Below are 15,445 nucleotides of genomic sequence, written 5' to 3' on the forward strand. Positions count from 1 at the left end.
ACGATTGGCTTCTCCGGTCGGAATCAGAAGAGTCGGTGCATGAAGGACCTTGGAACAACTCTGGATCTTGCCAGAAAGTTAGGAATTCTGGTCAACAAACAGAAGTCCCAGTTGGTTCCATCAGAGCATCCTTTATTTGGGGATGATTCTGATGCTCAAGTTTTCGGGCTTTTTCTGTCCCCGAAAGAGGGTTCAAGGCTGTCTGGAGACAGTTTCAGGAGTTCTTGGACAAAAAGGTAAGTTCTGCCAATCAGTGGATGAGGCTCTGGGCAAATTGACGTCAGTGGAGAAATTTGTGACGTGGGAAGACTGCACATGAGACCTCTGCAGTTTTTTCCTGAGAGCCTCTTGGTGCAGGAAGACACAACCAGACTCGATTACCTTTCCTGTCACAGATCAAATAAAAGAGGACCTAAGGTGGTGGCTCTCATCGAGCAAGGTTGGAAGAAGGGTTAGATTTACGACCATCCTCCTGAACCTACAGTTCTTTTCCGATGCATCGGACACAGGTTGGGGAGCCCTACTGGGAAATCAACGGACTTCAGGAGCTTGGTCGGAGAAGGAGAAGAAGTTCCACATAAATGTAAAGGAACTGTTAGCAATTTTCTTGGGGCTCAGACAGTTTCGGAGCTTAGTAGAAGGTCGAGTAGTGGCAGTGCATTCCGACAACTCCACGGCTCTCTCGTACGTGCGGAAACGGGGGGGGGGGGACTCAGTCTTTCTCTCTGTACGAAGTAGCCAAGGATCTCCTCCTGTGGTCAAACGAAGCGGAAGGTTCAGCTAGTCCCGAGATTTGTTCCGGGAAAGATGAACGTCCTGGTGGACGAGTTAAGTCGTCAACAGCAAGTGTTACCTCTGGAGTGGACTTTGGACAACAAGATTTGTCAGAAAACTTTGGCGCCTTTGGGGACGACCGTCAATAGACCTGTTCGCGACATCAAGGAACAACCGTCTTCCTCTCTTTTGTTCTCCAGTCCCAGATCCTCTAGCTTGGTCGGTGGACGCAATGCTGTGGATTGGTCGGGTCTGGAAGCTTATGCATTCCTCCGTTCGGTCTAATAGAGAGGTGCTGAACAAGCTCATGTCGCACAGCAAATGTAACACTAACGTTAATCGCTCCCTTTTGGGCCCAGGAATGTGGTTCCCGGACCTTCTCCAGTTGTTAGTAGACTTCCCCAGACTTCTTCCTCCAGAGAAGTGGCTTCTCAAAAACACCTCACTTCCAGAGGTTCCACCAAAACGTTGTACCGCTCTAGCTCTGACAGGTTCAGACTGTCCGGAATCTTGTCAGAGCGAAAGGTTTATTTTTCAAGAGAGCTGCAGAAGCTATCGCTCGTTGTAGGAGAGAGTCTTCTAACAAACTCTATCAAGGGAAGTGGAGAATCTTCAGAGATGGTGTAGAAAAGTGCTAAAGTCTCTACTTCTGCGACCTCTTTAACAGAAATAGCAGATTTTCTTCTATTTCTTAGGAACTCTAAGAAAACTGGCTCCTTCGACGATCAGAGGATATAGAGCCATGCTCTCTTCGGTTTTCGACATCGAGGTTTGGAATATTTTCCTCCAATTCAGATCTGTCGGACCTCATTAGGTCTTTCGAAACCACTAAGCTCCCGCAAGATACAGTGGCTTGGAACTTAGATGTGGTGCTTAAGTTCCTCATGGGCCACCGTTTGAGCCTTTGAAGGTCGGCTTCACTCAGGAACTTGACTAAGAAGGCACTCTTTCTTATTGCACTAGCTTCTGCTAAGCGTGTCAGCGAATTGCACGCTATAGACAAAAGAGTCGGTTTCTCTCAAGGCAATGCTGTATTTTTCGGTATCTTTGACCTTTCTAGCCAAAATGAGAATCCTTCTAATCCTTGGCCGAGGAGTTTTGTGGTAAGGAACTTATCTGATTTGGTTGGACATGAGGAGGAAGAAAGGCTCTTATGTCCAGTCAGGGCTATTAAGCAGTATCTGTTGCCACTAAGGGTATTAGAGGACAATCTTCTAAGCTCTGGACCTCGGTTCAAAATCCCTCTCGTCCTCTTTCTAAGAATGCTATATCGTTCTTTATTAGAGAGCTTATCAGGGAAGCTCACTCGCAGTCCGAGAACGACAATTTTTCCGTTCTGAGAGTTAAAGCTCACGAGGTTAGAGCAGTGGCAACTTCTTTAGCATTCAGAAAGAATTTATCTTTAGCTTCGATTCTTCAGAGCACGTTCTGGAGATCGAATTCGGTTTTGCGAGTCATTATCTCAAAGAGATAGAAACGGTTTTCGAGAATTGTAAAAACGTTAGGTCCTGGTGGCGGTTTCTGGCATGGTGTTGGGAGAAACGGCACAGGGGTCGTCAACTCTATGCTAACTTTTCACCTTGAATAGGTTGTCGAGTTCAAGGGAAGCTGGGGGTACTGAGTACCTGGGATACTCACCAGTCTGTTAGGTCAGATTTTACAATGGTTGGGTATATATGTTTTTAAATCTGGTGTTGGTGACAAATGTTTTGTATAATTGAATTTCTGGTCTTAGCCCAGGGCAAGGGCAATCTTTGTTGTTACTATCCTCCGTCAGTCAGCCTTGACTCGCTTGAACTACGGAAGGATTCCACTCCTAGAGGCTAACTTTGGTCAAATTCCAATTCCTCTACAATAGTAAGAAGAGCACCGACCAGAGGCAGTAACAGTCTGCTGTAGCTCTCTTACAAGGGGGTAAGGTACAAACAGACACCTTGAGTGTTTACTGGTATTGCAATAAATGTAACCATTTAAAAATCTAGTGGGTCCACTGAATCCCACCTTCCCATAAATGTGTAATCAGCCTCTATAATTGTTCGGTAAGACACTACAATAAAAATGAAATTTTCATTATTAAAATGAAGTTTTATTGTATACTTACCGAACAATTATGATTATACCCACGCCTCCTCCCCTTAGGTGGACGGACGGGCAGAAAGAATTGGATTCACCTGGGCAGTTGTACCTGGTTCTCCCGCGAGTGGAGGGAGATGACGTCATCACCACCAGTGTTGGCGACGCCGACGCGCTAAATTTGAATTTAGTATCCTGCCGCTCGTGGAAATCACGGCTCTATAATTGTTCGGTAAGTATACAATAAAACTTCATTTTAATAATGAAAATTTCATTTTTCCCATCCAACAGGGGATAAAATCAGACCTAAAGTGGTGGTTAACCCCATTAACAAGGAACGAAGGGGTGTCCCTCTTGATTCGGAACCCTCACCGAGTGTGTGTTTTCCGATGCCTCGGAAAACAGGTTGAGCAACACTGGGTCCAAAGGAAGTAGCAGGTGTTTGGACCAGACAACAAACTACTCTGCACATCAATGCGAAGGAACTCCTGGCAATTCATCTAGCCCTGGAATACTTCGAAGCGGAAGTCAGAGAGGCGGTAGTTCAAGTCAATTCCGACAACACCACAGCTCTGGCTTACATCCGGAATCAAGGGGGCACTCACTCTTTCTCTCTGAACGAAATAGCGAGAGCTCCCTATTTAACCCTGGACAGAAGGAACCGGGGGCAATTATTATGCGTACAAGCGGTTTTGTCCAAGGAGTAAAAAACCTAAGGGCAGACAGATTGAGCAGAAAGAACCAGGTTCTCCCCGACAGAGTGGATGCTCCACTCAGAAGTCTGCAGACAAATATGGTCACTCTGGGGGAGACCCCAGATCGACCTGTTTGCCACGTTCCTCTCCAGGAAAATAGACAACTTCTGCTCGCTAGAAGAAGATCCCAGAGCCACAGCGATCGATGCTTCCTCATGGATTGTCAGGCATAGATGCATACGCCTTTTTCCCCCTTTCATTCAAATTGCTGGGGGAAGTAGTAAGAAAATTTGTGGCATCGGAAGGAATGAGAATGACTCTAATTGCTCCCTTTTGGCCTTCCGAATCTGGTTCACAGAGGTACTGGAATGGACGGTGGACTTCCCCAGATCTCTACCAGACAGGACAGATCTGCTCAGACAACCCCACACTTGAGATGTTCCACAAAAACATCCAAAGTCTCTCCCTGACTGCCTTTCGACTATCGAAAGACTGGTCAGAGCGAGAGGCTTTTCAAAGAAGTGGCAACTTCAATTTGCTAGAGCCCGCAGAGCCTATACCCTGCGGGTCTACCAATCGAAGTGGGAAGTTTTCCGTAGATGGTGTAGGTCGAAGAAGCTGTCCTCTTCCAATACCTCGGTAACCGAAATCGCGGATTTTCTCCTCTTCTTAAGAGAAGAATCCAAATTGGCCGTATCAACTATTAAGGGATATAGGAGCATGCTCTCAGCTGGTTTTAGAAACAGAGGCTGAATCTCGAGAATAATAAGGATCTTCATGATCTCATCAGGTCTTTCGAGACTGAAGAAATTGATTGGATCAATCGAATTCGCCCCCGAGTTGGAACCTGGACGTTGTCCTAAAGTTCTTGATGTCGGACAGGTTCGAACCTATAGATAAAATCTCATTCAGAGATCTTACTAGCAAATGCATATTCCTGTTGGCTCTAGCAACTGCTAAGAGGATCAGTGAATTGCATGCTTTGGACTCTCGGGTGGGATTTAGAAAAGACTCGGCTGTCATTTCTTTCCAGGATCTTTTCTAGCGAAGAATGAGAACCCTTCTAAACCTTGGCCTAGAAGTTTCGAAGTCAAGGGACTCTCTTCTCTGGTAGGAAGAGAGTTGGATCGGTCCCTTGCCCAGTCAGGACCTTAAAATTTTATTTAGAAAAGAAGACACAGCTTCAGGGATGTCGACAAGGTCTTTGGTGTTCGGTAAGAAACCCCAAGAGACCGATGTCAAGAACGCACTGGCATTCTTTTGTCAGAAAATGTAATTACCGAAGCTCATAGGAATTGCCAAGAGAACTCTTTAAAGCTGCTGAGAGTGAAAGCTCACGAACGTCGGGCTGTGGCAACTTCCCTTTCTTTTACGAAGAATATGTCCATGAGAAACATTTTAGCAGCAACTTATTGGAGGTGCAATTCAGTATTTGCATCCCACTATTTAAAGGATGTGAGAATAACATACGATAAATGTTTCGCTCTTGGACCTTATGTATCAGCGGATACTATGCTGGGAAATGGAGCAGACGCTGATCCTTAAATTTGTTTTTAATTTTTTTTAATAATTAGTTTTAATATTGTTGTTGAGTTGTGGGTTGCTTGAAAGGATGTTCGGGGATGACTCCTTTCAATCGTAGTACTAACCCCAATAAGGATCAGGTGATCGGGATTAGTGTCGTGCTCTATGATCATGCCAATAGGCAAGGTGTTTTGTCATGTAAGTGGATAGGACCCCATTGACAAAGATCCTAAGGTTCTGAAGCGTAAGTGGGTAAGACCCCGGTAACAGACCATCAAGAACTCTTAGCATGAGGTCACTACCTCGCTGAGGCTCTTGAAGCGATACGGGCTCCTAGGCAGTAGCCATGAAGTCTTTCGCTAACACAGGTAGGAATCAAGGTTTTTAATTTTATTACCTACAACATATGTTGTTTCCTGTCTATTTCAGTAGATTAGCTGTCTCTTACCCTCCGCCAAAGGTGCCAATCAGCTAAGTATATATCTGACAGGTAAGTTGAATGCATAAAAATGTTATTGTCATGATACAATAAAGTTTTATGCATATACTTACCTGGCAGATATATACGGTGTATGGCCCACCCGACCTCCCCTCAGGAGACAGGTGGAAGAGAAAATCTGTCTTAGAAAACGGGAAATGATTCTATTCCCGCCACAGCGGCGGCGGCGGTAGATCACCTGACCTACCTGTAGTGTGTGCCGCGAAATTCGAATTTCTATCGGGGACGACGGAGTCTATAGCTAAGTATATATCTGCCAGGTAAGTATGCATAAAACTTTATTGTATCATGACAATAACATTTTGCAAATGTGTGCATTTCAATGAGTCAGTGAAGCTGGATTTAAAGTAGATTTTACTAACTATCATTGTGTTACTGTTATTTGAATACTGAAGAAATTTTTTTTTTTTAGTATTTTCCAGAATATACTGACTATTTTGCCCATGATCCTGAGCAGAAGTGTAAAGTTGGGGACGTAGTTTTAATAAAGTAAGTAAATTTTATTCTTTTCATTAGTGCTATACAGGTGGGTTTTGTATAAAGCTAACTCCAGTGTCTTGCACCAGTTAACATTATATATGTACATACAGTAGCACATTGAGATAACAGACCTTGGCATATCATGCATACAGATGTATTGGTGCAAAGTGAAAATATTGATATGAGGGTTTTCGCTACTGGATTGAGCGCTGAATTCCATTCATTTTTATATATTAGTATTTTACTAAAATATTTCCTGTTTATTGTAGAGCTAGGTAAAAATTTTTATTGTTACTATTTCTTTATTAATACTGTGCGTTCAGCTTTAAAAATTTCATCCAACCCTAAAGCTTTTTTTCTTTTTTTTTTTTTTAAGTAACTTGCCAAATAATTACAGAGCTAATAATTTCTAAGTACCGGTAGCTAAATATTGAAAATTGTGGTAGCGATTCATTTGTTTAATTGAAAATTGATATCCCCTCCCACTACCAGGTGATAGGTAAACAACTTTGCAAAGAAGTCAGTTTATCTCTACCGGCTTTCGACGAACGTTGTAAGCTGTAGTTGTTCGTACTCAATATATAAACTCCCGGTCCTTTACATAAGGAATTACTTTCAGCGTAGACTGGAATACGGCTGTTATATTCCAGAACAAGGTGGTTAGGCAGTAACTACCGTCTGGTAAGCAGGTAGGCCCACCTGCCCGGATGTAAACACTCCACTTTACTTTTGGCCGTCTTCCGATGAAGACGTATGTTTGTGAGCTCTTGCTGACTAGCCATTAATTACAATTATATAAGATGAATCTTACTGTTAAAGTTAGCTATATCTCTATGGCAATTAGGTGAGTCAGCATTCAAACAAAAAATCGAATGGCTGCCCGGATGACTAGTTTACCTGTTCTCTACCAGGTGTGTTTTGAATGTTTTAGCTCTTGTCAGAATTCTTGCCGCTATTGCGGTTAGGCGATTTTTGCTATTCTATGAAGTTTGGCTGTTTTACACCTGTTTACGGTATTGTAATTTCATTTTCCCAGGATATCTTCCACCAGAAGCAAAACCAATAACAGACTATGTAGGAATGATTTTGGTGTAACCAAGATGTTGAAATTGGAAGTTTATCAACATTTGGTTTGTACTTGCAAGGGTGCAGTGTCTGATTTTGGAACTGCTAGATGTGAAGAAAAAAAAGCTTAACGAAAAGTTAGACCATTACATTAAACCTATTTTTAGTTCTAATACAAGTTGAACTGACTTCATGACAGGAACATTCCGAATCGCTCCATAGTTTGCGCTCTTTTTCACCTTCCCTGTTAGAAGTAAGGTGTGGTGCCCTCGTCTGTACCTAACCCGAGCCTAGGACTGCCCTGCGACAATTGGTAATGTCCGCTGCCAGGGGACCGGGTCGGTTCTCGGGATGATGGGGTTTTCTGTGCCCTTCAATACCTACTTCGCCTTTTTCATGGTCTGGATCTCGTTTAAAGCGTTCGCCTAAGAACCATTAAAGTGTTCGCATAAGGACTGTTTCAGTAAGTGTTAATGCTCGCTTTGTAGGCGCATTCTGCCTTCTTCAACACCTAGTTTGAGGTGTTAGCATGCTAAGGATTAATAATATATAATATAGGTATAGACAATTTTCTTGAGATGATAATGTACCTGTAGCGAGTTTTTACACATTTAGATATGTCGACTCAGTCGACCGTTTATCGCTCTCATGTTTTGGTTATTCTAAATAATGATTGTGTTTGTTCTTTGCCTGCTTTCTCTTCTGCTATCGGCAAATCTCTTACTACCGCCTCGATTAATGTTTCTCTTTCAAGTCTACGCTGTCTGTAGTATCTTAGGTTCTCTGCAAGTTAGATATTATAGCTTCAGAGCTTTCTAACGAAGTTTCATATAGGAATGCTTTCAAATATGTGCGTTCGCTTTCGGACAAGGCGGGAGAGTCGAACTCCTCTCCCACCGCCTCCCAATCTTTCCCATGTTCTGGCGCCTCGTTTTCTTTCCCTCAGTTGACTCGTGTGGACTTAGCCAAGTCCTGGGTCGCTTAAAACTGCGTTCTTTTCATTGAGTCATGGTGGATGTGATACAGCACTCAGCTGTTGTCACCTCTCATCAACAAGTGTCGCTTTCTGTCGCCAAGGGTTGCGGAGAAAGAGGAATCCTTTAAGCCCTTTTGTTTACCTCCTGTCGGCAGCTGTCGGCAGCTGTCTCCTTCTGTTGCCCGCTGGCAGAAGAAGAGATTGAAATGAAATTGTAGGAACTCGTTCGGGCTGGTCGGCATTTGTTGCAACATTACGCTTTGCTGTATCCTCATTTTATTGAGGAAAGAGGCCACATAGAGAATATGTCTTACGTGTCTTAGTGTATTTTGGCGCCCTCTAAATATTTGAGAAGCGAACCAACGCTTTCTCCTATTAGAGAGCATTTCGTAACTTTTCTCGTACTCGGACGCACAAATCTCCCTTTAGCTCTGCCTTGGCTTGTCTTCTTGTGTCTTACTTAGTCGCGGAGGGCCGAAGACCGCCTCTTGCAGTACAAACTCTTATTGGTCCTTTAATCATCTTTAGTAGGTGGTTTGCTTTCTTTCTCTTTCCTGTAGGGAAATTAACTTGAGACTGACAGACTTGCTGATGGAGTTTCAGTCTAGCTAGTTGGGTTGATATCTTTTACTTAGCTACGTTATCTCGTTTCTGTGACTGCTTAGAGAAGTGGAGGCGCCAACCCAGCGAGTTTGTGAAGCCAGCTTTAGGGTTTGTTGCCAGAGGGAGTTTTGGCGATGAAGACAACAAACTCATTTCTGATGCTGCAGGGTAATGTCTTCATACTTATACTCACTCGGTTTGGAAGAAGTGAGAACACTTTCGCTTCCTGTCTGATTATGCAGCACGGGTTAAGGCGACAAGGGATTACATATCTATTGGTAGTCTTATTTTATACCTTTCGGGATTAAGTGCAGACTCAGGTTCTGGGATATGGACAGTTGCAACCTCCCAACATGCATGGAGAGACTTAGGACCAGTACCTTACATGGTGGAGACAGTGAAAGGCAGTTGTGATTCTTTTTTGGTTGTCCTCCACTGGTTTAATCTCTCTCTTACAGCTTCCTTTGCCTTCAGCAGAAATCCCTCATAAGTCTCTTTTTAGTTGGAGATTGTATATAGAGGGAATGATGGTCCAATGGTAATTCTTTGGGGTGAGCTCTATAAGCGATTGGAGATATTCTTGGACATTTGGAGGCTGAATAACAGGAAGTGTCTGCACACATACTTTTGGATTTTCTAGCATGGTTTTAGTACCTTTCCAAAGAACAGTCAGACTTATGGTACACATGCAGAATGTATTCCACTTACCAATACATCCTCAGTCATGCAAGTTCCTTCAAGTTGTTTTTACAAGAAGGTTTTGCTGTTCTGTGCACTTTGTTTTGGTTAATGTGCAGCCCTCTATAAGTTTTGTCAGGGATGGTGGGATGGTGTTGACTTGAGGAGCAAGACACATCTACTGAATCAGTGATTCAAGTTGGCCAACTCTGTCAACAGTATTCCAAAGGCCAAGGACCTGTTGCTTCTTCTGGCCCAATGTCTATGCATTTTATTTTTAATTCTCTGTATCCCCAATCCTATCTAGTACTGATGTGGGGATACTTAATTATGCATGCTTTGTTTCTGGCTTCTCTCTACAATCTGCCAAAGTGAAATAAGGCATTGTTAACCCTTGAACGCCGAATGGGTATAATAAAAATCGTCTCCCGTATGCCGGCGAGGTCTGGGAGTGAGCGCAGAAGCGGAAAAAATGTTTTTTTTTTTAAATCACAGCGCACTTAGTTTTCAAGATTAAGAGTTCATTTTTGGCTCCTTTTTTTGTCATTGCCTTAAATTTAGTATGCAACCATCAGAAATGAAAAAAATATCATTATCATATATAAAAGGGATTTTGACATAGGAAAAATCTATTTCTGGGCGATGGGTTCGTGTCGCCCTGTGAAACCCCCCCCTATTTCCCCCCCTGCAGCCCATGATTGGCATCTAACAACAAGGATGACCACTAGAGGCGCTGCTGTCCGCGTGCGTGGGTATTAGTAGTAGTAGCGCCCGTATTTACCTATGGTTCGGCTCTTGCAGGTGAGGATTTTGGTGAGGAAATGTCTAAATGGCTACGGGTTCGTGGTAGTGGTCTCACTCGCCCCTGTTTCCATACCGACACTCTCCTTTTTATTAGAGTGAGCGAGTCAGTTATACTGACTTTACCTTTGATTTTATTTTCTCTGGTATGTGTTAGCTCATTTACCCTAGAAATAATGGTCTAAAGGATTATTTCACAGGGCGACACGAACCCATCGCCCAGAAATAGATTTTTCCTACATCAAAATCCCCTTTCCGGCCTCAGTTCGTGTCGCCCTGTGAAATAGTACCAGAGAAACAGCACAAGATAACCAATAAGAGAGGTCTCAATAAAACCACAGGAAAAAAGCAAAAAAGTATAATGGCATTAAATTTTTCCATACAAACTAATAAATTATGATATTATAATAGACTTAGAGTATAATTAAAGCTAATACAAATAAACAATAGTAATATTGAAATTAGTGAGTAAAAAACTATGTACAACACAAGAAAACTCACTAACAAAAAGCCAAAACAAACACAATAGACAATAGCAGTAATGTGCTCTCTACAGAAAAAAATAAGAGGAGCAACATTTGGTTAAATTTTTCAAAATATACAAACTGGTGTGGATGTCCTTAGCATAAAAATAAGGGACATTCCACCTGATACAATATACACTTTAGTGTGGATGTCCCTAGCATAAAAATAAGGGACATTCCACTAGAATTATCTTAGCTGCCAAGGCTAGAGAATTATCAAGAGCTTAACAGTAGGGCACACGACATGTTAGTTGAGGTAGGTAGAAAGGAGACCTGGATCTTTTAGCTACAACTACTATGCAGAGTCAGGGGAAACTATGTTTCCCGCTGCCACTGCTGAAAATTTTAAGGATTCCAAAGACTTTAAATAGTGACGCTTGAAGACTGCTGGTGATTTCCATCCAGTATATTTCTTAAGATCATCGAAATTCATGTGTTGAAAATAATTAATAGATGTGGCTACTGCCCTGATATCATGAGCTTTTGGGAATGATTCAGGGTTAGCTTGTTTAATGAAGTAAAGGATCTGCTGCCTGATCCCTTTAACTGATAAAGTGCCACCTTTTTCTCTCATAAAGAGAGGACCTTATGATCTAGAAGATGTCCTAGACAGAAAGGCTCGTAAGGTCATAACTGGACGAAGAGAAGGATCTTGGGGAAGTGGTATGACCTTCCAAGGGGTCCACCTTGCTAAAGGATCCTCATTTTTGGCTAAAAAACTCCGATCCGGGGAAAGTAAGACTTCTCCTGAAGGGAGAAAGTCTACATGCCCCGCATCTCTGGATAGAGCCGACAGTTCTGAAATTCTGGCCCCAGAGGCCAAGCTCAATAAGAATAACGTCTTTCTTAGTAACATCATGAATGTGCAAGAAGAGTTGTCAGTGTCCGAAGCTAGCTTGAGGACGTCATTTAAGAACCATGAGACTGAAGTAGGCCTTTCAGAAGGTCTAAGTCCAGCACAAGCTTTGGGAATAGACGTAAAGTAAGATTCTGTCAAGTCTATTTGAAAGCCCAACTGAAATATTTTCTTAAGAGCTGATTTATTAGTAGTAATGGTGCTAGCTGCTAATCCTTTTTCGAATAAGGATCTGAAAAAGGATATAGCTAAATTCACTGTCATGGTTGTAGTGTTTGTTTCCTTCAGGAAAGATGCTAACTTTTTAACAGCCGCATCATACTGTCTCAAAGTCGATTCCCTTTTGTCTGATTCTAGGAAAAGGATATTCTGGGGATCGATACCTGCATCTTTTTCAGCTGCAAACTTCATGAAGTCCATAAAGTTAGGGTTTTGAGAATTCCTGAGGAAGCGAACACAGTCCTCATTTGTACTGGCTGAGATAGTTTGGGATTGGGAATCCTTTGAGAGCGAAGACCCAATTCCAGAAGCAGAGGGTACCAATTGCTCTTTTGCCAGTCTGGAGCTATTAGAGCTACTTGGCCCTTGAAAGTCCTGAGTTTGCTCAGAACTTTCAAAAGAAGATTCACTGGAGGAAAGATGTAAACCTTCTTCCACTGATTCCAATCTATGGACAAGGCGTCCGTGGCATAGGCCAGAGGGTCCAGGTTGGGGGCCACATAGCAAGGGAGCTTGTGGTTCGCTTGAGAGGCGAAAAGATCTACTTGAAGACCCGGAACCCTCCGGCGTATCCACTGGAATGACACGTTGTCCAGGGACCACTCCAACTCTAGAGGAACTGATCGAGACAGGGCGTCTGCTATCACATTCCTTACTCCCACCAAGTGGGTGGAGGATAGATGCCATTTGTGTTTGTTTGCTAGAGAAAATATGGCTATCATGACATGGTTCACATATTTTGATTTGGATCCTCCCCTGTTGATGCAGTGTACTACTACTGCACTGTCCAAAACCAATTTTATGTGGGAATTCTTTGGTGGAAGGAGCCTCTTCAGAGTGAGAAATACTGCCATGGCTTCCAGAACATTTATGTGTAGCCGGCTGAATTGAAGTGACCATGTTCCTTGGACCTTCCTGAATTGAGAGTATCCTCCCCAACCGGTTAGGGAGGCGTCTGTGTGTATAGTTAACGCTGGAGGAGGATATTGAAGAGGAACTGACTTGGACAGATTCTTTGCCTTTGCCCATGGACGAAGTTGGTTGCGAAGTATTTGTGGGATCACTGACAGCTTGTCTCGAGACTTGACATTTGCTCTTGAACGCCAAACTCGATTTATATCTTTCAACCTTGCTTTCAGAAGAACGTCCGTTACTGAAGCAAATTAAAGAGAGCCCAGGACCCTTTCCTGGTTTCTCCTTGATGTTCTTTTGCATTTGAGGAATTACTTCACTGCTTTGGCTATTTCTTTGACTGCCGGAATTGACAGATTGTGGGAGGATAAGTCCCATTGGATGCCCAACCACTGAAAACAAGTCTCGGGGGTGAATCCCCTGGTGGACTTCCGTTTTGGTTTTACTTTGGGAACCCCAAGATGGGTTCCAGGAACTTTGATTACTGTTTGCTTGTAGCTAGTCAGGCATTCCTCGACGGTTGATGCCCAAATCAGCCAATCGTCGAGGTACACTACTACCATTATCCCTTGAGACCTTAGTTGTTGAACTACCACTTTTGCTATTTTTGTGAATACCCTGGGGGCCACATTTAAGCTGAAAGGCATCACTTTGAATGAGAAAGCTTGGGTTCCTAGCTTGAAGCCCAGATATGGGCGAAAATGTCTCGCGATTGGGATATGATAGTATGCGTCTGTAAGATCGATAGAGGTGGTGACGGCCCCATGGGGAAGTAAGGTCCATACCTGTGAGATAGTCAGCATTTTGAACTTGTCACAACGAATGGATAAGTTTAGTTGGGACAAGTCTAAGATTATTCTTCTTTTTGATGAGCCTTTCTTTGGCACGCTGAACAAGCGCCCTTGAAACTTTAGATGCTTGACTTTCGACACAACTCCTTTCTGAAGGAGCTCCTCTGCGTAATCTGTCAATTCCTTTGATGGTAATTGAAGGAATGATCTGGTTGGAGGTGGACCTTTGATCCAACTCCAACCTAGCCCTTTGGACACGATGCTCTGTGCCCATTTGCTGAACCCCCACCTGTGACGGAAGAGGAACAGCCTCCCTCCTACCTGGGGATCCTCACTGTTGCTGTGTGGGGTGGCTTCCACGACCGCCTCGGAAGTGCCTACCTCGGTTGGTGACCCTTCCTGTACCTCGCTGCCGAAAGTTACCTCCGGCTCTGCTTCCCCTGGCAAACCTGTTAAAGGGTTGGAATGCCTGGTTTTCAAACGCCGGGTTGAAAGCCGGAAACAGTGTATGAAGTAGAAGGTTGTCCTTGAGGAGAACAGCAGGAGGATGGGTTGACTTTGAGTCTTAGATGTTGAAGGCTGTCCAGGTTGAGAGACTGGGACCGCCTGGACAAATTGTTGCTGTTGTTTCTTCTGATACGGCAGATACCTTTTTGTCTTTTTCAGCTTTTTGGCATTTGAGGGAGTGTTTTTCCAGGCTTCCTCTTATTTGGAGATACCCCATCTACCTCTGAGGCTTTGGTTTAAGCCTCGAAAGCTTCATGCTGAACGTCATTAACTGCAGACTCAGGAAATAGGTCTGCTCCCAGATGTTTGTTTATGCGAGCAGCCTATTTGGCTCATGTCGAATGGTAGCCTCTTGAAAAACATGCTTGCGACAGTTCTTCCTTGCTACCATAAAGTCATACATATCAGTCAATACCGTCTGCATTTGGGACTTTGCCAATATTTTAAAGAGAGGTTCTGAACCATATGTCAAAGAAGCCACCTCGGTAATGACCAGGGAGTTGAGAGTCCTCCCCCGCCTAGATCTGGCATCAAATTCTGCCTGAACAAGAGCCTCAGGCAATCTTGGCAGCTTCTCGCCGAACTGTTCCATGGCGCAGTCCGGCTTCAGCTTCCCTACTGTGAATGTGGCTGGTAGGTTCTCCCAGGTTTCTCCGAACGCTGGGTAGAGAGGAGAAGTGGGGTCAGCTTCTTTTAGCTGTGGAAGAGACTCGTCTTTGAGACCGCTTGCATAACGGTCTCAGCTAGCTTTGTCGTAAAGGGGAGTGGTGCCTCCTCCTCCGTGGCAAAGATGGTAAAGGGACTCTTGAAAGCTTGGAGCCTGGTATTGGAGCAGTCCCAGTCCTCCAAGCAGTGTACCCATTTTCTCTGAGCCCGTTCTCGGCTGTAGAGGACAGTCTCTTTAGGGATTTTATCTTCCCTATTGAGAGCTGCCTCTGTCAGCCTTGCATACCCCATGAAAGGTGGGGTCAATTCAGCAGGATGAAACTCAAAATCTTCGATCCTCCTGGTGCCACACTCCGGGATCGAAATCATACCGTCTTGGAAGGGTGCGTATGCTGCTACCCTCCAAGGGTTGTTCATGGAAAAGGCGGGAAGAGAGTCATACAGCGGCAGCTGAGCGAGGCCGGAATCCTGACCAAGTGGTTGAAATTCTGAGCCAAAAACAATTTAGCTCAAACCTCGAACTAAGTGAAACGATCAGTTTCCCCACCCCAACTTGCTGAAGAAAAAACTCCATGACGAAAAGGCAGCGGGGTCGAAGTCACCTAGTGCCGCTGCCCTGTTTAGGAGTCACCGAAGGAGGAGATCCGGCGGAGACAGGAAGGTACAGGCTCGGACCGGAGCGCGACCTTCTCCCTAGAGGATTGACCTACCTCGGACGACCCTTTAGCATGTGAAGACTCAGGCTTCACCTTCCCTGCTCCGGTGTGGGGTGCCGAAGACTTACGAGAAGACGACGACGATT

General features: G+C 44.0%; 2 protein-coding genes across 2 annotated transcripts in view; both read left to right on the top strand.

The window, feature by feature from the left end:
* LOC135215580 (small ribosomal subunit protein uS17m-like) overlaps positions 1 to 15,445 on the top strand; it is a 222,445-nt gene that overhangs the window by 150,131 nt on the left and 56,869 nt on the right. Inside the window, exon 2 of the mRNA XM_064250443.1 lies at positions 5,978 to 6,054. Coding sequence (XP_064106513.1) covers positions 5,978 to 6,054 — 77 coding nt within the window. The remainder of the gene's footprint in view (positions 1 to 5,977; positions 6,055 to 15,445) is intronic.
* Positions 1 to 15,445, top strand: part of LOC135215315 (piwi-like protein Siwi) — a 360,399-nt gene that overhangs the window by 52,581 nt on the left and 292,373 nt on the right. The window lies entirely within an intron of this gene.

Source organism: Macrobrachium nipponense, chromosome 5 (assembly GCF_015104395.2).
Source record: "Macrobrachium nipponense isolate FS-2020 chromosome 5, ASM1510439v2, whole genome shotgun sequence".
NCBI lineage: Eukaryota > Metazoa > Arthropoda > Malacostraca > Decapoda > Palaemonidae > Macrobrachium > Macrobrachium nipponense.